Source organism: Stigmatopora nigra, chromosome 7 (assembly GCF_051989575.1).
Source record: "Stigmatopora nigra isolate UIUO_SnigA chromosome 7, RoL_Snig_1.1, whole genome shotgun sequence".
In the NCBI taxonomy this organism is placed as follows: Eukaryota; Metazoa; Chordata; class Actinopteri; order Syngnathiformes; family Syngnathidae; genus Stigmatopora; species Stigmatopora nigra.
In genome coordinates, this window is record NC_135514.1 from 2,694,883 (window position 1) to 2,717,464 (window position 22,582).

At 38.5% G+C, this 22,582-nt stretch overlaps 2 protein-coding genes and 1 long non-coding RNA gene across 3 annotated transcripts in view; 2 read left to right on the forward strand and 1 right to left on the reverse strand.

Moving 5' to 3' along the window:
• Positions 1–330: 330 nt before the first annotated feature.
• On the reverse strand, positions 331–10,302 carry LOC144199249 (uncharacterized). The gene is made up of 3 exons (XR_013326872.1): positions 10,138–10,302; positions 2,684–2,785; positions 331–951 (listed from the first exon to the last, which is right to left on the reverse strand). It is a non-coding gene; the product is annotated as an uncharacterized LOC144199249 (long non-coding RNA).
• Positions 5,014–7,805, forward strand: LOC144199248 (CCN family member 3-like). Its single transcript, XM_077720753.1, has 5 exons — positions 5,014–5,189; positions 5,437–5,665; positions 5,753–6,007; positions 6,847–7,064; positions 7,148–7,805. Exons 1-5 carry the CDS (start codon positions 5,139–5,141, stop codon positions 7,439–7,441), a joined length of 1,047 nt encoding a protein of 348 aa, XP_077576879.1. The 5' UTR covers positions 5,014–5,138; the 3' UTR covers positions 7,442–7,805.
• A 511-nt stretch (positions 10,303–10,813) lies between the features above and the next one.
• Positions 10,814–22,582, forward strand: part of sntb1 (syntrophin, basic 1) — a 29,738-nt gene continuing 17,969 nt past the window's right edge. The window contains exon 1 of the mRNA XM_077720752.1: positions 10,814–11,631. Coding sequence (XP_077576878.1) covers positions 11,145–11,631 — 487 coding nt within the window. The 5' untranslated portion in view covers positions 10,814–11,144. The remainder of the gene's footprint in view (positions 11,632–22,582) is intronic.

The window sequence follows — 22,582 nt, forward strand, 5'->3', positions numbered from 1 at the left end:
CTCCACAGATTTTCTATGGGTTTGAAATCTGGAGACTGGCTAGGCCACTCCAGGCCTTGAAATGATTCTTACGAAGAGCCCTTTGTTGCCCTGGCTGTGTGTTTGGGATTATTGTCATACTGAAAGACCCAGCCACATCTCATCTTCAATGTCCTTGCTGATGGAAGGAGATTGTCACTCAAAATCTCTCGATTCATTCTTTCCTTTACAGTTTACACAGATCAGTCGTCCTGGTTCCTTTGCAGAAAAACAGCCCCAAAGCATGATGTTTCCACCCCCATGCTTCACAGTTTTAATAAAATGTGGTACACATTGGCCATTAACTGAAAAAAATGGTACAAACAGTATAAACCACATCGTATGGTAAATCTGATGACAATATGTTGTGATATCGCACAGCTTTAATTCTCAGTTTGACATACTACATACACTGTGAGCAAAGGTATTTTCAATCGTTTATCCTCCAAATGTTGCAACATTTGAAGTTTTAAATTATTGTAAACCACTTCCAATATGATATCATGGCCTTCTCAATGTGATAACCAACATTCAAAACATTGTATGCTGCTGTCTGGCCCACATGGGCCTGATAATGACGTCCAACTTCTGGGCGACTTCTACCAGGCGGTATTTTCTTGTGTGGGCCGACAGCAATGCAAAGTGCATGAAGCCCTGCAGCAGGTTGTTGGCAGTCAAGGTTATAATGGCATTGGCCATGTCTTTGTTTGGAAAAGATGGTGTCAGACCCCATTTCAAAGTGGCAGTTAAACATTTCCTTCCACTGAACAAAGTGTATTTTGTCTGAGCGTGATCATAACATCTGGCGTGAGCTATGTCCTTAGAGATCCAGATGGTGTGAAGTCGTCATTGGCCAGTGTTTCCTCCCATCTTCTTTGCTTGATGACATGATTTTTTTTCTACCAAGTTTTCCTGGCTCCTTCATGTCTTCAACTATTTCACAGACAGCATGAATGTGCGTATGCAGACTTCCCACCTTATTCTGATATCACACATACTGTGCCAAGTCGTTACACAGTCTGAAAACCTTCAGGGTCTTATTTTTTTATTTACACTTTTTTGCAATAATTGGCACATATTCCCATAAAAGTCATATAGTTTGTAATGGATTAAGTCTTTATAGGGAGCTAAACAAATATGAGAGGAAAACAGTAAATATGAGCGTAAATGGCGGCGATAATAAGTCAGAATTGTTTTTGTTATTCTTTTTAATCATCTTAAATTTGTTTTAAGTAAATGCAATTGTGTTATATATATAGATATAGATATAGATATAGATATAGATATAGATATAGATATAGATATAGATATAGATCTCTATCTCTATCTCTATCTCTCTATCTATCTCTCTATCTATCTCTCTATCTATCTCTCTATCTATCTCTCTCTCTATCTCTCTCTCTATCTCTCTATCTCTCTATCTCTCTATCTCTCTATCTCTCTATCTCTCTATCTCTCTATCTCTCTATCTCTCTATCTCTCTATCTCTCTATCTCTCTATCTCTCTATCTCTCTATCTCTCTATCTCTCTATCTCTCTATCTCTCTATCTCTCTATCTCTCTATCTCTCTATCTCTCTATCTCTCTATCTCTCTATCTCTCTATCTCTCTATCTCTCTATCTCTCTATCTCTCTATCTCTCTATCTCTCTATCTCTCTATCTCTCTATCTCTCTATCTCTCTATCTCTCTATCTCTCTATCTCTCTATCTCTCTCTCTCTCTCTCTCTCTCTCTCTCTCTCTCTCTCTATCTCTCTCTATCTATCTATCTATCTATCTATCTATCTATCTATCTATCTATCTATCTATCTATCTATCTATCTATCTATCTATCTATCTATCTATCTATCTATCTATCTATCTATCTATCTATCTATCTATCTATCTATCTATCTATCTATCTATCTATCTATCTATCTATCTATCTATCTATCTATCTATCTATCTATCTATCTATCTATCTATCTATCTATCTATCTATCTATCTATCTATCTATCTATCTATCTATCTATCTATCTATCTATCTATCTATCTATCTATCTATCTATCTATCTATCTATCTATCTATCTATCTATCTATCTATCTATCTATCTATCTATCTATCTATCTATCTATCTATCTATCTATCTATCTATCTATCTATCTATCTATCTATCTATCTATCTATCTATCTATCTATCTATCTATCTATCTATCTATCTATCTATCTATCTATCTATCTATCTATCTATCTATCTATCTATCTATCTATCTATCTATCTATCTATCTATCTATCTATCTATCTATCTATCTATCTATCTATCTATCTATCTATCTATCTATCTATCTATCTATCTATCTATCTATCTATCTATCTATCTATCTATCTATCTATCTATCTATCTATCTATCTATCTATCTATCTATATATCTATCTATCTATCTATATATATATATATATATATAAAAATATAATTATATAAACCAGTTATTAAAATTATTCACCTGACCCCAAAATCGTTAAAAAAAAATTCAATTACTCGCCTACTTCGAGGGTTTTAATTAGTGATTGGCCAACCAAGACACCTCATAATGTTTTGAATAATTATTACTCAAATACAATGTGAAATGGACAGAAAATGCTGAGGAACTCTACATCGTATAGTGTACTTGAATTGCTTACCGGTAAAAGTAGAGTTATAAGAGGTCTTGCATGGCTGACAGCCTCATTTGTGTCATGTTGAGCTTGAAGAAGACCGATGGGGGATTAATGAGGCGACACGGTCTGCAAACACAGCCACACAGTGAAGTTCAACATTCTTTCACTCACGTAAGCAAAATGTGTGAGAAGCACAAACTTTTCTGCACACAGGCCGGATATACAGTACACAGCGCTATTCAGTGCAGAGAAAGTCCCTGAGTAAATGATACGGAGACATGTTACCAAGAAAATGGTGCGTCTGTTGTGTTTCTGAGCCCACTTCTAAAAATGATCTATTGTGGGATTAAGTGGCAACTTGACACCACTCTGCACAGAATGCATTTTCAGACCCATGTGTATTTATTTAAGCACAAAGCTAGCATTGTGTTGCACATACATATATGAAAACATCTGCTATAGCACAGTGATTGTAAATAACTAGAAGGATTGGTTTATCTTTTGAGCATTGTTCTTGTATTAGTATATCATTTTGCTTTGGTGGGGGCTGAAACACAACACGACCCCTGAGCAGAGTTGATGACCTCCCTGTCAGCCTCCCACGAATCCAAGCGTCCGGCCATCCAAAAGTTTCCAAACTATTCTATTTATGGAAAGAGTCAAGATACCCTCGAGTGTGACGAGCTTTTCCATGTGAGCCCTCCCAAGAAGAATCCAAAGAAAGAGGTTAAAGGTTCAACACCCACTGCCAGATGTACTAAAGGGAATCCCCATATGATGACACAAACATCCGGGACTAGGAAACGGAATCCCCCATTTTTTATTGCCCAAAGGGAAAACAGCATATTGACTGACAGCTACTTGGTCATGTGTAAAAGTAACCTTTCATCCCCCACTTCTCTTTGCTTCAGTTATGGGAGAGTTGGAGCCTAGCCTAGATGATCGGCTGTTTGAACACTCTAAATTGCCCCTAGGTGAGCAAAAATGTGGCTAGGTCACCCTTTGCGAAAGACATTTTAAATCTCAACAGGTTCTGTGTGGTTAAATAAAGGTTAGATTGCAAATTATGGAGACTACAAATCCAAGCTAAACCCCCAAAAGCCCCCAGTCTCTAATTAACCTAACATCAACAGAATGTTAAGGGAATATGGTGTTCCCAAGGAAAGACAAATACACAAAAAGAACCTATAAAATTAATTACAGTTCTGCACTTGCACAAAAAATATCATTCATTCTTTCATTCATCTTCTATACCACCTATCCTCCATAGCAGAGGTTTCTAGACCGGTCCTCGAGGGTCAGGATTTTGTTCCACAAAAAAATAATTATTAATTCTCTAATAAAATATATCGTTACGAATTTTAAATGAGATGCAACAACAGACAGAGTTTTAACGTTTTAACGAACGTATAACTTCACTCTGGTGTAATAATTCATCAAACTGGATCGGAACATAGATGGTTTAAGCACAATCAAATCTAAATCACGCAAAATATCAATCAATATCTTTTTTCATTCAGATATGCCGCTTGGTAAATATGTATGCCCATTGAAATAGATAAAATGATTCAACAACAAAATTGGAAAAAACATCAAAATTGATCCAATTTTTTTTATCTGACCAATCAAATGAAATGCAATTTATTGTACATAATCTAAAAAATAATCCCTTGTATTATTTCACTGTCCAAAGACTGGAGATAATATTGTATCGCTACATATTTTTACTGAATTCAGTTTTCAATTTAATACAATACAGTGAGAGCAGCCCAGGGACGCAAGTGGTTAGCGCATTGGTATCACAGCTCTGTGGTCCTGGGTTCAAATTCACGTTATGTCCACCAGTGGGGAGTTTGCATGTTCTCCCCGGGCCTGTGGGGGTTTTCTTTGGGTACTCTGGTTTCCTCCCACATTCCAAAAACATGCACGGTAGGCTGATTGGGCACAATAAATTGCTCCTAGGTATGGATGTGAAGGTGTATGGTTGACGGTCTCTTTGAGCCCTGCCATCGGCAGGCCACTGATTCAGGATGTCCCCTGCCTTTGGCCCGGAGACAGCTGGGATTGGCTCCAGCACCCCCCACGAGTCGAATGTAGATAAAGCATTTGAGAAAATGAGATGAGACAACAGAGTAAATGAAAATTCCACACCTATTTGGATTGAAGAGCGTAAATTATGACACGGCACATCTTTTTTGGCAGAACGTCCCAATACTAAAAGTCCACCTCAAACAACATGGGCGTTCTCACATGCATTCCTCGCTATTGGTTGTCATGGTGGCGAAAGGGACGGCTCTTCTATATAAAGTCCCGCTCACTTTCGTCCTGAGGCACAACGACAAAGAGATCACAACCTTCTGCTTTAACCCAAGCTAGACCCCAAGAGAGGAGGGAAATATCAACCCTTGATCCAAAGACTCCAGAAAGCTTCAGTGCAGTCAATTTCTGTAGCTATAATTAAGCTCCCCTTACTCTGAGGATGTCCTGTTTGTGTTATAGAGCTCTTTTTCTCATCTGCTTCACAGCACAGGTAAGACATTTTTAGACATGCTTGCATATTCACATTTATAAGTTAATTGTGAACAGGCTAAATACGCTTAAAAATATTCTTTTGCTCACATAATGTAGCATCCACTTTAATTTACATTTACCAACAATGGTTACCTTTAACTAAAAGAATGTTTTCCTTTGCTTTGGAAGAAGAAGAAAATGCAAATATCTTTGTATATAGATTTGATTTAGAAAGGACCCAAAATATATCTTTTCGTCTCAATCAGGTGCTGACATTAGTCTGGTCCCAAGTATGTCCACGGCGATGCCAGTGCTCCAAGGAGCCCCCCATCTGTGACCCTGGGGTGCCCCTAATCTTGGATGACTGCATCTGCTGCCTCACGTGTGCTCGCCAGAAAGGTCAGACGTGTTCCGAAATGAACCCATGCGACACACGGAAAGGCTTGCGGTGCGACTACACCTCTGGTCAAAGCAAAAACATGGGCTTGTGTGTTGGTAAGTCATTTATTTCTCAGAGTTATCTACTAGAGTTAAAAAAATGAACTTCAAATTTCATCTCCTCTGATAAACTTTGTGTTCCAGTCCACGAAGGAGAAGTCTGTGTTCTGGATGGTACAGTCTACCAGAACGGCCAGACCTTCTTTCCCAGCTGCAAACACCAGTGCATGTGCCGGGACGGGCAGATCGCATGCATACCGCGCTGCAACATTGACGTCATGCTACCTGGCCCCGACTGTCCTGTGCCACGCAAGGTCCTAGTTCCTGGGGAATGCTGCGAGAAGTGGGTGTGCGAACCCCAGATTGAAGCCAGTGCGCTGGGTGGTTTTGCTATGGCAGGTGAGCAGACATTTCTGTTAACAGTGCTCGAATAACAGTCACAAATTGCACCAACAGTCAACTGCCGATCAACGACTGACATATTTTGTCTACTATTTCCGACACCCAAAAGTGAAAAGTTATCTGTCTATATGTGCCCTGCAAATCGCTTCCAATTCAGTATGTATTCTGCCTCAAGCCATAGTAAGCTAGCTTTACCCAATGAGGATAAGCGACATGTAACAGTAACAAATCAATTGAATATTTCCTTAGTTTAATGAACCAACTTAGAAAATGCTCCATTCAATGATTTTTTTGTCAAGGGGGTTTTGCAATCTCAATATCTGATTGAGAGCTAAATCGAGTCGACTGATAGCTCACTTGATTTCATTGCTTTGCCTACATCACTGAGAAATTGCATTGCAATATACTGAAAACTGAACCAGGACTGAATGCAAGTGAAGTATTTATTTACGATTTATATAACTATAGCTATTCTGCCTTGTATCTAAATTAGGAGATTTTTCAGTCTATAATGGTTTACTTCAACTGACAACAATGGATTTTGAAAGAACTAAGGCAGGTCAGATACTGCCCTCGTACTGGACTTGAGGAAACATTCCTGGTGTCACATCGGTGTGAGACACACAGAGTTGAAAGGTTATTTACTCAGCACTGACCTGTCAGAGGAAGGAATTGCAATGAGGCAAAATGCAAAGGACTGTTATCACCTTAACCTCAAATGTGAAGCACTGATGTGATTTTAATTTTCTAATTCAATTAGGAATTTGCTTATTTATCTTTGAAAGTTGGTATTTATAACCTGCTTTTAACTCAATGACATTCTCTTGCACCTGAAGCCTTTCGTCAAGAGGACTCTGTGAACATTGATTCGTGGGACCCCAGTTTGAATTGCATCGAGCAAACAACAGAGTGGGGGGCCTGCTCTCGAACCTGTGGAATGGGGCTGTCCACTAGGGTCACTAACAAGAACCGTCGTTGTGAATTGGTGAAGCAGAGCCGACTGTGTATGATCCGATCTTGCGAGCAGGAGCAAACGGCGCTCTCACAGCCAAAGGTAGGAGTGTAACTGTTATTTCTTTATATTTTTAAATGTCAACATTTCACTCAAATGTTTTATTTTTCTTCTATTGTCTTCAGAGAGGAGGCAAGTGTCAGAGAATAGTGCGTAGCGACACGGCTCTCCAGCTCTCCTACAAAAACTGCACCAGCGTCCAGCCCTACAAACCTCGATACTGTGGTTCCTGCAAAGATGGCCGTTGCTGCACTCCACACAGAACCAAGACCGCCTTGGTGGAGTTCACGTGCGCCGGCGGTAAGACCAGCAAACGGCCGGTCATGGTGATCATGACCTGCGTCTGCCACAACAACTGCCCACGGGAAAACGCAATGTGGCAGCCTTCGGAGTTGGGTTACAGTGGGATGACGTTATAGGTCATAGAATGCCAGCTAATGACTGTGTGTGTGTATGTGTGTATATTTAAGAATTCCTTTGAGTTGGACAAATGTTTGTTCAAATTCTTCAACATGAGTTGCATCAACTCTTAACTTTAGCCCAAGGTATGCAAAATAATTGGTGATATGCACAATGAGGGTCAATTCCTCTGCAGAATGAAGGCCCTTAAATAGTCTATTCTGTTTTAAAGACTCTACTAATAGTGAGAAAAAAGAATAATATTAATTTACATTAATGACAATGCATTATGAGAGTTTACTAGTTAAACAGTCAACGCAATGTGAGTGTTTTGTTTAGGTGGAATGCTGCAATTAACCCTATGGGTATATTAATGTGGAATAATAAACCTGTACCCAACTTTTTATTCTAAAGTACCATGTAACAATGTTAACACACGTTTTAGTTATATGCATGCAACTGACAATTTCCAATTATTGGATGCATATTTTAGAATAATCACACTATGTTCTGTGACATGACCCTGAAAAAAAAAGGGCTCGACCTCACAACAAAGGTCATTATTAGGAATGTGTCATTTTTAACATCTGCCCGACATCTTCCACAGTACTTTGTGGCCATTTTGACAGAAGTTGTTTTTATAAAGGAAGTGAATGACAACGGTTCTTGGTAAAAAAAAGTTCTTGCTCAGAGTTATGGTTGTTTGCTTTGATTTTGTGTGTGAAATACATTCTAAAAACTATTCATTGTAATATCATCATATCCTATTTCTAACCAATCTCTGCTTATTCATGTCAATTGTTTTTTGATAATAAAATTATTTTTATATCGAAGATTTTTTCCATTCTTATCCTAATTTACTGGTTACGTCCATGTTGTTTAGATGACAGTTGATGCACTTGCCTAATGGCTTGTTCTGCATTTGACTTATCAACCTTTTGTTTATATATGAAAAAATACATAATAAATATGTCAAAAAATAACAATGGAAAAATGTCATTCAGTTCCATCAGCAAATATATTTTTCTACAAATGCCAGAAATATCCAGAATATGGCATTTGTATTATTTGATGAATTTGTATTTATACAACACGACAATTAATTTATCAAGATGTCAACAAATTTAATTGAATGGAAATGTGGACACTTAATTGTTTTAAGACAAATTATAGCCAACAATTGCAAGCATTTAATGAATAATGCCCCAATTTTCAGGGGTGCATAAAAAGGAATTAAGTGGTTCAACTCAGTATAAGATTTTCTCCTATTTCTACAAAGGCTAAGCCAATGCATCTCTCTATCTTTTTTTCTCTTCGTTTTTTTTCAATGGTTAATTTACAAACAGTTCTTCTCCATCTCTTGTTGTCTTTATTGTCAATGCCACTCGACGGTTGGTAAAAGGTTTGCATGACGTACTTTTTAGCTTTGGCCTGAGCCAAACATGGCAGGTGTGAACACGCTTCAGTGTATATCACTATATAGATAGATAAACAACAATACAGTAGTGTGTATTATTTGTTGCCAATATATGTTGGTCACAATTGTGTTTATTTTGCTCCCATACCTGCTCCCAGTTTCAAAAAGCAATTAAATATCAACCTTCACAAATCTTTAAAAAGATCTTTTGAGGTTGTTTGTTGGTTTGTTTGTGTATATGTTTTGAAGGCTATTGCTACAACAAAGCATATGCATTGAAGTGGATAGCTCATTTCCATTTAAAAGTGAACAAGAAAACAAAAAAAAAATCAATCGAAGCTGCACCAACACAATTCATTAAAAACAATAAATAAATAATACACCGTGGGTTCCTTTTTCTTTCATTAAAACAAACAATCCTGTTTGTTTTACTTCTAATGAACCGAGCGAGGGGTGAAAACTGTCTCCCAACTTTTCTGTGCATTTTTGGACAACAATTCATGAGGTTTCATTTTGCAGCTAATTCACCAGACCAGTTCACAGATTTATGATGACAATTCTGCCACATACTGTGTACTAATTTCCCAACTTAACAATTTACTTACAGCCATTATTTATTTAGTTGAGACATCGAACCTGTATTGAGGCCTTTTCTAGAGTAGTATGTCTTTTCTGTCTGCCATTACGAGGAATTTATTTGGGTTATTGGGACACCTTAGATTTAAAACAATAAAAAATAATTCAAGGTTGATTATTAACTCTAAATGGTTCATTGTCCTCATCATTTAGATTCAAGTGGTTCTAAAGATTAAATTCAACAATATATACACATGCATTTGATAGACATTTAAAACAATCATTCACATTTCCCCTAAATCAACCGAAAGATTTGAGGACCCACCGTGGATCTAACCCTCGACATCAGAACTATGAGGCGGACGTGCTGACCACTACAACCACCATTAAAAATACAAAGCTATTTTAATCTTTTGACAATGATAAACCATTTCACCCAATTAAATCAAAACTATTAAAAACATACCATATATAAAAGATAACAATGGTGAATAATCTTTTGATCTTTGATTTTTAAGTCATTGGGAATGAGTTAAATACAATAACATTTAAACTACAAGAAAGACAACCGTTTTAGAATGTTATTGTATTGTTTGTTATTTGATTTGTGATATGAATCACTTTCAATTCCCTTGTATTGAATTGCTCTGTACAAATAAATTTGCCTTTAATTTTAAAAACAAATAAATAAATAGTCAAACTTGAAAAGATTAGATTACTCACTGCTTTGGATGTCAAAATTTGTCTAGTCCAGGGCTGTCCAAGTCCATTTCTCGAGAGCCATTATCCAGTCTGTTTTCCATGTCTCCCTCCACCAACACACCTGATTCAAGTAATCAGGATTGGTATGAAGCTTCTGGACAGCTTGCTGATGAGTTGATCATGTGATTCAGGTGTTGTAGATGGGGGAGATATGGAAAACAGACTGGATCAAGGCTCTCGAGGACTGGATTTGGCCACCCCTGAGTCTAGTCTATGTGAACAAACACTGCTGGCACTGAGTGATCATTTTTCATTTTACATTGACAGTGACAGACGTCCAATCCATATTAACTCTTAGGATCTGCCAATCAATGATGAATAAATGTCTTGGACGTCACTCACTGTAAATGGCAGGTTGACAGCGAATGGGTTTTCACGTAGGAAACGTCAATATTCCATCTCACCAGTAGATGTCGTAGTGGGCTGCAGTATTACTCACTGGGCAGAAAGGGTTAAAAAATGAGCAACAGTTTCCTCAACAAAAAAAAAAAAGGAAATAAAGAAATAAATGCAGTTAGGGATGTCGTGATGATTTTTTTAAATCTCTCTTTCTTTTAAGATCTCAAAAAACTGGAACAGTGACATTCCCCGAGGCAGGGCGACCGACCCCACGCCTCCACCCCTGCATACACAAACACACGCACGAACCCGCACACGCACTCAGTGGACAGCAAATGATTGCGGTCTTCACCTCTTCTAAAGAGAAATTTCCTTGGAATAATTCATGCCGGCGAAAGCACAAAATTCCGAGGTTTGATCACTTGACAACGAGGAGCAAACTCAACCCAACACACACACACACATACACACACGCGCACACACGCGCACGCACACGCGCGTCGAGAACCTGTGGCGGCTGGCTCAGCTAAAAATTCGTGCTCTTTGCGCCGGGAGAAAAAGTTGTTCGGGTCAAAGTCCGGCAGCTCCAGTGCTAGCAGGACTGTATCAGGCCAAGACATGCTTGAAACATGGCCGTAGTGACAGCGAGCGTACGGGAAAGTGGATTTTTGGAGGTTTTGGTGCGGGCTCGCTGGCACAAAGTTTGGGCGCACTTAAACGAGGAGGCGCTCACTTTAAGCTGCGAGGATAAGGACGACGTCAACTCCAACGGAGTGCTTACCTATGGATCTTTCCTGGATAACAATAACTCCAACAACGGTCCGAGGCGGACGGATGTGGCCGGAGCCGTGCCGGAGACTATCGCCAACAGAAAGCGCTGCGTCAAGGTGACCAAGCAGGACGTTGGCGGACTGGGGATCAGCATCAAAGGCGGCAGGGAGAATAAGATGCCCATCCTGATCAGCAAAATCTTCAAGGGACTGGCTGCGGATCAGACGCAGGATCTGTATGTCGGGGATGCCATCCTGTCCGTCAATGGGGTCAACCTGAGGGACGCGAGCCACGATGAGGCGGTGCAGGCGCTCAAACAGGCAGGGAAGGACGTGACCCTGGAAGGTAGTAATATTCATGGGTTGCAGACCTTCTATTTGCTTCATGTCTTAGCATCTCTCCTTGATTCACATCTTCCGCTACACGGAGACAGGCTGGTCTTTATTATGATTGGATTAGATTACAATTTTATTTCATCGTGTATTTGGGAAAATAGGATTATTACCGTGATGATGTCCAATTAGATGCAATCATCTCAACTACAGTTTATATTAAGGAATGCATTCATTAATTCATTTTCTGAACCGCTTTATCCTCACAAGCGCCGCGGGGGTGCTGGAGCCTATCCCAGCTGACTTCGGGAATCGGTCGGCCAATCGCAGGGTACGAGGAGACGGACTACCAGTCATTCTCGCGGTCATACCTAGGGGCAATTTAGAGTGTCCAACCAGCCTACCGTGCTTGTTTTTGAATGTGGGAGGAAACCGGAGAACCCGGAGAAAACCCACGCAGCCTTGGGCAGAACTTGCAAACTCCTGGATTTGAACCCAGGACCCCAGAACTGTGAGGCCGACTAACCACTATTTTCAGCCTCACAAAAAGAAACAATGTAAATTTACACCATGTTTCCATTAAAAAATAAATAATGTTAGATAAACTTTACCCATTTTAACTCAAGTTAACAAGTTTAAGATTTTTCCAACGTTTTCATAACATTTGCATCAAATGGGGAAACTCCTTGACATTAAGTAAGAAAAGAATTACCGGCTGTCCTCAAATGAGGAGAACGGATTAAAATGGATTAAGGAAATGTTCAATAAGGCTGCTGTTTGTGGACAGGTATTTAAAAGGCATTTAAAAAAGAAAAAAAATCCCTTCCTTTGGTTACGAGAGGATATGATGTGGAGCCCTGACGAGATTCACTCAATAGTTTTTGGTCTCCGATGAAGTACACGACAGGTGTATTTACATCCTAGTTTTATCAAAGTATTTATTATTATTGATGCCAAAAACTATTCTTCGATAATTACCGTTATCATTTGATCTCCCGGATCTAGCTAGTTGTGTCACCGTAGGCAACCTACATAAACATTTGAGTAAGAACGGTACTGTGAAAATGAACAGCTATATCAAGCTTGTGTGCTAATTTAAGATGGTGCTTTCTTTCTTTCAAATATGAAATTTTTCATTTTAGACAATAAATACTGGCAGCTACCGTTAAAATCCATGACTAACAACAGGAACTTTCACAGTTGGGAACTGGCTAATATAATTTCATTAGAGGTTATGAAGGATTATTAAGAAAAATAGTGACGTAATTGATCAGAGTTTGTGGTTTAGGTCACCGCATCATAATCTTATGCAAGCCAGTTGTTTTGATCTTAGTCTTTCTAATCGAAAGTCAACATTTTTAGTCATGTTTCAGCCCAACATTTTTAACAACCAAACCTTTGGTTCTTATAGGTTTGTACAGTAATTAAATAATATTAAATTGTTCCGGAGTGTCTTGTTCAGAGTTGGGCAAACTTCTCGGCTCGGGCGCCACATTGACTTTAAAAATTTGACAGATAGGCCGGGTCAGCACAAGATACGATACATATAAAAAACTGCATCCGTTAACAGTACATATGAAACTTAAACAGAAGAAAAAGGACTAAAGTATTAACATACTCATCACTCATCATTAAAGTAAAAAGTATAAAGTACAAAGTAAAGTAAAAAGGAATGTATTAAGAAATATTAAAATGTCATTTAAAAAAAGATAGAGGGGCTGTAAAACATGAAAAACAAATAAGAGTGAACAGAGCTTCTCCCACTGGCTTCTGCGTGACGGCGCCATCTTGGGAAAAATAATAATAAATAAATAAAAAATAAATAAATAAAAACATTATTTGGACAATGTCGGTGGGCCGGATTAAAAGGCCTAACGGGCCGAATGTGGCCCGCGGACCGTTGTTTGCCCATATCTGGTCTAGTTTATCTGCTTGACTGTTGTGAGTTTAAATTTCAGTTTCAGCCTTCCTGTTTTCAATATTCTTTCTAGGTCCTCATGCTTGCGTGGGTTTTACTTTTTCTTGGTAGTGTTGCTTTTTCACACCTTCCAGAAGCAAGCATGTCAAAACTATACACTAACTACGGGTGTGAATGTCTAGCTGCTTGTCAGTATGTGGCCAGAAATACACTGGTATACTTCTCATCAAAGGTCAATTGGAATAGGCTTCATATGCATTTGGAGTCATGGAAATGTGCTAAATAGTTTATGGTCTGAAGAAAAAGAGCAATACATTGATTGGCTATAGTAATTCTAAGATACATCTGCATCATCTCCACAATGATATATTTCATATAGGCAAATCTTACATGGGGTGGCCTGGTGGAGCGTGTGGTTAGCCTGTCGACCTCACAGCTCTGGGGTCCTGGGTTCAAATCCAGGTCACATCCCCCTGTGTGGAGTTTGCATGTTCTCCCTGGGCCTGTGTGGGTTTCCTCTGGGTATTTCCCTTTTCTCCCATATTCCAAAAACATGCATGGTAGGCTGATTGTACAGTCTAAATTGCCCCCAGGCATGGTTGTCTGTCTCCTTGTGCCTTGCGATTGGCTGGCCACCGATTCAGGGGGTCCCCTACCTCTGACACAGAGTCAGCTGGGATGGGCTCCAGCACCCCAGTGATCCTAAAGAGGATGAAGCGGTTTAGAAAATGAGATGAAATGAGACGTTTCTTTTACACAATACAACACCAGCACAGAAACAGGACTTTAGTACAATTGGCGTGGGCGTTTTGTTATCAGTATACTACTTACCAGGATAGAAAACTGAGCCCAGGATTCAGAAGTGTATTCAAAGTTCTGTACACAAGATTCTAAATTGAGTTGGTGAGGGTTACAAATGTGCAAATTCAGCTATCAAATCTAAGAGCAAAGGGGCTCCAGTTTGTTATCATTATCATCATCAACAACATTGATATTCAGTCATTTTGAAATTGTTTTCTTTTGTCCCATTGTATGATTGGACGCATCAAGGGACCCTCAGGCCAAGAGTGTTCAGTTTTCCCTCACAAACTTATCTTATGCGTTTGTACCGGAGACCATTTTTGCATTAGAAGCTGCGTCAGCTCTATGAAAAGCCGGAGGATAACGAACTACAGTGTTCACTGTCGTTTTTTTTTTTTTTCAGTAGTGGGGGTTGGCAGATATAAATTTAAATAAATATCTTTACATTTTTAAAATCTATTAATTTTATAAATTAAATATATACTAAATATAGCCACACAATGGTGCAGTGTTCTTTTGTCAATTGAATAAATACAATGGTTATATTCAAAATATTATAAATATGTATACTTAATAATCATGCTATTTCCTTTACTACGATACTAGGTTCAATGCATAGAACAAAAGCTATGATCTCCACACAGTCATGAAGTTATGAAGTCATCAAGCTGTTTTGTCAAATAATGAGGCATCCCAGAATATGCTAAAAGCTGTCTGCAAAATCCCCTAAAACGCTGACATCATGTTTACTCATAGATGTCCAGTAGACAAGTCCTGTCGATGTTAAACGCAGTCAATTCTCCCTTCAAGAATAAGTGAACTCTGGGTAAATATACAGTATGCTTTAACTTTACAATCCAAGTGGGAGAATGTTTACCTGCCAGTTGATTGCATTCATGTTGTTTTTCAAGAATCCAATAAATCACTCCTTGTTTTGATGAAAATAAAATACACAGCAGGGGTACTGAGTGCCGGGTGTAATGGATGAAATCCGCTGTTCTATGCAATCTATTTTCCACAGTAGAGCTGATTAATAGTAATAGTCAGGGCCTTGAAAAATACTTTAAGCCCGTTTTCTCATTCATTTTACCATTCAAACATTTGCAATTTCTATTACTACTTTAGTTCAAAGAGATTTGACTCACCTAATCCAGTCTGATGAAATTCTTAGACTGGTTGAAAATTAGCTAGAATTTCCCGTGCTCACATTTGAATCTTTTATTTTCTTTATGTGAGACCTTGTTTAGAGTTACAAATTGAAAAGAGGGGGGGGGGTGATAAAAAGCAATTTGAAAACATAAATGTATTGAAAACAACATGTAACCTCACTTCCGCTGTTTTTCAGATGATCAGACTATCGCTAAAAAAAACTGCTATAAAAAAGAAACCCTTTCCCAAAACCAGAACAAAAATATTTTAAATAGAACGTCCGGTGACCAAACGTCTGCCGACCAAACGTCTGGGCGACCAAACGTCTGGGCAACCAAACGTCCGGGCAACCAAACGTCCGGGCGACCAAACGTCCGGGCGACCAAACGACCGGGCGACCAAATGTCCGAGTACCCTTCACAACAGCCATTAATTGTCAGGAACTGATGGTCATTTTTTATTAACTTCCCTTGCTATCAGTCTCCAAATGTTTTCTCCATGGGATTTAAATCGGTATAACATGAGGCATGGTACAAAAGAGTGATGTTCACCTTGAAAAAGTCCTTGGTCAAGCGAGCTTTGAGAACTACAGCATTGTCCTGTTGCAGAACGCAGCTATTCCTACACGGACGAGGGCCCTCAGTCGTCAGGGATGCTCATTGCAACATCTGCACATAATCAGCCTCCTGTATGACAAACCTTCACCTCCTAAAGGGCCAGGGTTTCACTCAATGAAAAAGCACCCCGTATCAATTGGGATCTCCTTGTCATGCCAGTAATGATCGAAGCCCTCTTGACCATCAAGGTTACATTTTTTTCTCATCAGATAATAATACTTTTTCTCCCAGCTGTCAATGCCCAACAGTTGATGATCTCTGATAATGTCCAAAAGGGTAGTTTTGTGGAATTGAAAGAGGCCATGCCTTTGAATTATTTTTGGGTTGTTTTCGAAATCCTTTCCCCACAGATGCTGTCTGATGGATATTGCGCTGCTGTCGGCATCAATAAGGGCTTAAATTTGGGTCGAGGATCACCATGTGTCTTTATAGACAACAGATTGGAGCCTCCGGCTCAGTGCAGGTCTAATTTTTGGAGGATCTATTCTATCACTTGTTTTTGTTCCATAATCCTCAGAATCTTTCAAGACATTAGATTGACTGTCTTGCTGCATCCAACCTCAACACCGATCATTTGGACATGACGTGTGAATGCCTAATAGAAAGTGAGAATTTTGGGAAGATTTGGGCTTTTAGGATGCATTCTTCAACATTTGATGAAGTGATAAACAAACTACTCCAGTTTGTTGTGTCTTTTTTCTAATTAATAGATTTTTTTTGTCTCACCAGGCTTCTTGCGTTTGTATATTGTAGCTGTAGTAAAACCTCATAGGGGTCCAAATTTGCAAAACATAGTCTAGCAATTTCTAAACTGGTCTTGAAATTTTGATCAGCTCAGCTTCTATTGCAGTAATTGAAGATTCAACATTCTTGGGGATGTCCTTACCCTAAGAAATGAGACAATTGCCTATTCTTCCAGCTTGATTTCACAGAAGAAAACTATCAATTGAGTTGGGAGATTGCACTTTATTTTATATTTGGGAACAAACATACTTTACCTTTCTAGTAAAGCCCTTATATAACAAGCCTTTCCATAAGAGATATACATTCAAGCTCCCATTTTCTATGCACGGCACAAATCCCCCTTCCATTTCCTGCTGTCTCACTAAGGCGCCACTGCATTTACTAACACAAAGAGTTGGTTTTAGAAAATGAAAATTAGCCTGATAGTATATCAAGTCTGAACATCATTTTGCACACACACACACACACTCACAGATTCGGGAAAAAAGATTCTGTAAGTGCCCACTTCTGAGTTTATTCCTGTTCCCATGAGGACTGTTGAACAACGAGTATCTCACTCACTTGGTATTGTGCATGCGTGTACACACACACACACACACACACACACACACACACACTCACACACGGTGATGATCCTTCCCATGGGAACAAGGGACTGCACTGCAGAGGGGAAAAGCAAAATTGATAAGAAAAATAAGCAAAGGGAGAGCAGCAGGGGAACAGGAGGAGAGTGTGGAGTAGAATTGTGATTTTAATGGAGAAATGTGAAGTGGGAGCACAAAGCTGTAGGAGAACTAATGAGGGAGGCGAGGAAAGTTGCTGGAAGGTTATGGACTGCGCTCATTTGAGAACGCTAGTCAACGTGGATGTGGAAGGAGTTACAGATCTCTATGAATCTGGAATACATTCATTAATTTATCTAATGTTTCATTCAGAGAAAAAAAACTTGATCTGTGATATTCCTAGATCTTCACTTAGTCGTTACAGGAAGTCACTTCCTCAAACGGGAGAAAATGCTTCAAAGAAATTGATAAGCAAGGTCAGACGTGTCTATTTATGCAAAGGGTCACATCTGAAGGAGAATTCCACGTATATTGTTTTAACACTGATGGTTTTAAACTTGTTAAACAAGTGGGAGAGAAACCTTGGTAAATAGAAATTCTGTGTATTACCTTGAGCAAACACTTTTGTCAGAAATATTATTTACAACCTAAGGACAAATGCTTGTGGGCACACCTTGAAGCCTAGTATAAGCAAACAATGTGTTTGGAAAAACTCATTTTTTTCATCTAGTAGGACTGTTTCCCGAGTAGTTAAAATTCATAGACATGTTTGGATGAGTTTGCTATGGGAGAATATATGACAGGTCTGCACCACACATTTGGGATCACTAGAAGCATTTTCACTTTGTTCAGGGGGGGATACATTTTTGACAAACTGCTCCTTATGAAGGATATGAAATCATTTCTTATGCTTTGGGTCACATCATTCTTGAAGGTAGTTGTAACTCCCTTCTTTTCCCCCCCAAGTAGTACAAGATGTTTCCAATAGTGCTAGCCATGTTGGTCTTTTCTGTACAATAATGTATGCAGACAGACTATAATTAGGACACCCGCCCTATTTGAGCTGAGAGAATACAGGTGACTGGGAGTGTTTCATTTCGGCACCCAACAATCTAAATCTGTCATCGGCTGAAAATTGTGATGGGACAGTGTTTGATTGTATGAGCCATTCTTAGTGATGTCTAGACATTATCTCGTCTAGTATGTATGTAGGGACACTATCATTTGTTCAGAAACTGAGTCAGAGTAGAAGATGATGACGTTAATGGTAATCGTCTAGAATTGCTATGCTGAATATATACAAAGGAAATATTCATTCTTCTGCTTTTTACAAGCCTATAAAAGCATAACAAATGTACAAATGCTTCTTCCAAGCTTTGTGAAAAAAAGACAGAAAAACTCCTGTTGCCTGAAGGGGCAATTATGCCTTTTGTGATTTGACCCAATTTTCTAGTAGTGGTCGTTATAAAAATTTAGGACTCATTTATATTCAATGGCCAGTGGAAAATTCGAAGGGGCGAAATGTAGCTGCATCTACTGGTAATATGAGTTCTGTCAAATCTCATACCTGTCAACTGGTACGTTCTCGCCGTAATTGGTACAACTGAAAGCCCATTTTTATATTGGTACGCTGTACACATGAAAATGGTACGCTAAACGGTGATTTTGAGAAAAAAAAATAAATTAAGGCACTTTCTAGCCATTTTTCACCATCCGCCATTGTTTCTTCCCGGAAACGCATGTCTGCCAAGTGATATATCATATATCACTTGAAACGAAAATGAAACGAAATGTTTATCATGATCTTTTTTTTTTAGCCAATCAGAGGCGCCGGTACATATAATATGTACCGGCGCCTCTGATTGGCTAAAAAAAAAAGATCATGATAAACATTTCGTTTCATTTTGGAACTTTGAAAGCAATAAACACATAAACATACATTTTCTACTTGTTGTTCGTGATTTTTTACAAAAAAGTAAAGTGGTAAGATTTTCCATGTATTTATACATATATGTAAGGGCGAAAACAAAATTTGGTAAGATCACAAATGGTTCGAGGTTGACAGGTATGAAATCTAGTTCAATGATTTCTTTGTATTGTGTTGATATTCACTGGTCAGATCTCCATTGGAGAATAAGAACTGGGATTATGGAGTAGGGAAATGTGGTTGCTCGTGAAAAGAGAATTTTCAACAGATGGTTAATGTTAGTAAAGGTTTTGATGAGTTGGCACTTGGTGTTTTTTTTATATCCACAAATGATCTATAAATCCCATGATTTACAGTCTGTACACAAAGCATCATCGAATTAAGTTCTGGTATTAACAGTATCTCCAGTTTATAATGACAATAAAACATTTTTTTCATTATATCAGCATTTTTCCACAATTTTATGTAAGTTTAATGTCAGTAAGTTCTAAAATAGTCAACTACAAATGATTTAATATGCAGTTCAGTGTGTACACAAACTACTATCTCATTAATTTCTGGTATTAACAGTATCGCCAGTTTATAATGGCAATTAAAAAAATCATTATTTCAGCATTTTTCAACAATTTTATGTAAGTTGTATGTAATAAATCCAATAAGACTCTAAAATAGTCATCTATAGATAACTTTCTCAAAAGCCATGATCTCACTTCTGATATTTTTTTCAAACATTTGCAATGAACATTAGCGATTCTATCAAAAAACATGGTCAAAAACACGAAAATGCATAAAAAATGTCTAACCTCTAAACCAGTGAAGAGTTTGCTCTATTCATGACATCCAACGTCTGACCATACATATGGTCTTCTAGATGAATGCACACTAAAATGTCCATATAAAGAGCCCCCAAAAGATTTAAAAGGAAGTGATCTGGATTTAAATTTACTACATCTACGTTGTATCCATTTTGCTTATTCCTTAGGCCAACAAAACTTTTTTTTAATTAAACTAGACAGTCGTTTTCCCCTATAAGTGTCCTCATGTTTGAGGCAGGATTATTCTTCCTAACTACTTTGGTCTTTTGTTGTCTGAGTTAAGAGATCTTTACACATGCCAACATTTCAGTTACTGTTGGTGGGTTTCACTAAAGGTCCAGTGACAGCTGTTCCACTTGGCCTCCATTGGGGAGATCCACTTCCAAACACTTACTTGGTGTGTAATCCTCTCAAGAGAATAGAAACTGGGGGAGTGCCAGTCCCTTTCTAGACCCAATTAAAGTAAGCAGAGTGTTTCTCTATTATGGTATTGGTTTTTGTTTTGGCTTTTTTCCAACCACTGTCTCTTTCCCACATGGGTAGTTTCCTCTGTCATTAAATTAGACTGAGTTTGAACCTCAATTTTTACAGCTGTGTCTTGTCTGTCTTGTTTCTAAATTCTGACCCCCCCCAAACATCTCCCTTTTTTTCTTGTCACAGCCCTGGTGTGTCATCTCTCATTTTCGCAATGGTTGCTTCCACTATTGCAGTTCTTTAGTTCCTGTGTGCACTCAAGGGTTATTTTCCTTCACTGAAGTGATGTCATTCTTCTTTTTCTTTTGTTCATTTGTATTTTCTAGTCAAAATGCACATTGCACGGTCCAATTTTGTTCCCTAAGTTCTTGGTAGAGGTACAGATGAAGTTACATCACATTCAGTGTTAAAAGTTGCTGTGAGTGTCTCATGAAAGGTCTTGCAGTATAGCCAGCTACCTGTAGAGAGCCTACAAGGGAAGCTTTCATTCTACAATCACAAGATCCACTTTCCCACTTTTTTTTGCCTCCAGTCTCTTCTTCTTTCAACGTCTGCCTTACTTTTCACAGACCTAATAAGAGGACTTTTCTCTATCCCCTTAATCTTCTTACCAATTAAGATTGCCATACTGAAGAACCATTGCCTTGACTGCAGGTCAGTATTGTTACAAAACAAAGATGGGGCAAAAACTATTTAATGAGACTGATGAAGTTGTTTCACAACTGGTTGTACTGCCAATGCTCTTGAGCAACTGAGGAAATAAAGTGTAGTATTTCCCAAATGTAATTGGATGGGGTTGAGTAGACTTTAACATGTGAAGCTCTTTTGGACAAGCTAATGGGAATTTTAATCCGAGCCCAGCTGCTTGTCACTGCCGGCACATTTATCAGAAGAATCGTGGCGAACTGAAAATGAGATGCACAGTCGGAACAATAAAAACTATTTGTCAGAATATATTTGTACAAACGACCTTCTGCTCTAATAAAAAAATGTCAAATCTGGAGAAAAAACACAATCTCCTGAAAAAAAAAACTGACCTAAATATTGTTCATCTTTGTCACAATGTGATGACCTAACCCAGGCGTTGACCACATTGACTTTAAAAATTTGACAGATGGGCCGGGTCAGCACAAGATACGATACATATAAAAAACTGCATCCGTTAACAGTACATATGAAACATAAACAGAAAAAAAACATTAAAGTATTAACATACTCATACCTCATCATTAAAGTAAAAAGTATAAAGTACAAAGTCAAGTAAAAAGGAATGTATTAAGAAATCTTAATATGTAATTTAAAAAATGATAGAGGGGCTATAAAACACGAAAAACAAATAAGAGAGGACGGAGCTACTGCCACTGGCTTTCGCGCGACGGCGCCATCTTGAGCAAAAATAAATAAATAATAAAATAAAATAAATATATCAAATAAAATATATTTAAAAAACAAAGAAAAAATTTAAAATATATTATTTGGACAACTTCAGCGGCCCGTATTAAAAGGCCACATCCGGCCCGCGGGCCATAGTTTGCCCTAGAGTGGTCGCAAGTCAGCCTTAGGGCACACAGAGAGATAGACAATTGTTTGCACTCACAATCATATGGCTACCAGTGGGAATCGAGCCCGAACATTCAGGCAAGTGAACCTCTACAACCATCAGGTGGCTTCACACCATAATTCAATCAAAATCAGTGGTTCTGGTGAAACTTTATAATCTGATTAATAGGGAGGGAAAAATGTGAGGGAAGAAGAGATAATCTGGTGATGTTCAAGTGGCAAGTACTTTTATTTGGTCTGGTTGGACACCGATTCAGCGTGTCCCCACCTGGTGCCTGTAGTTAGCTGGGATGGGCTCCAGCACCACCCACGACCATTGTGTGTGTGTGTATGTACTGTTTTTTTAATTTTTCTATTTTTTTAGTCTGAAGCAGCAAGCAAGGAACCCTTGTCATG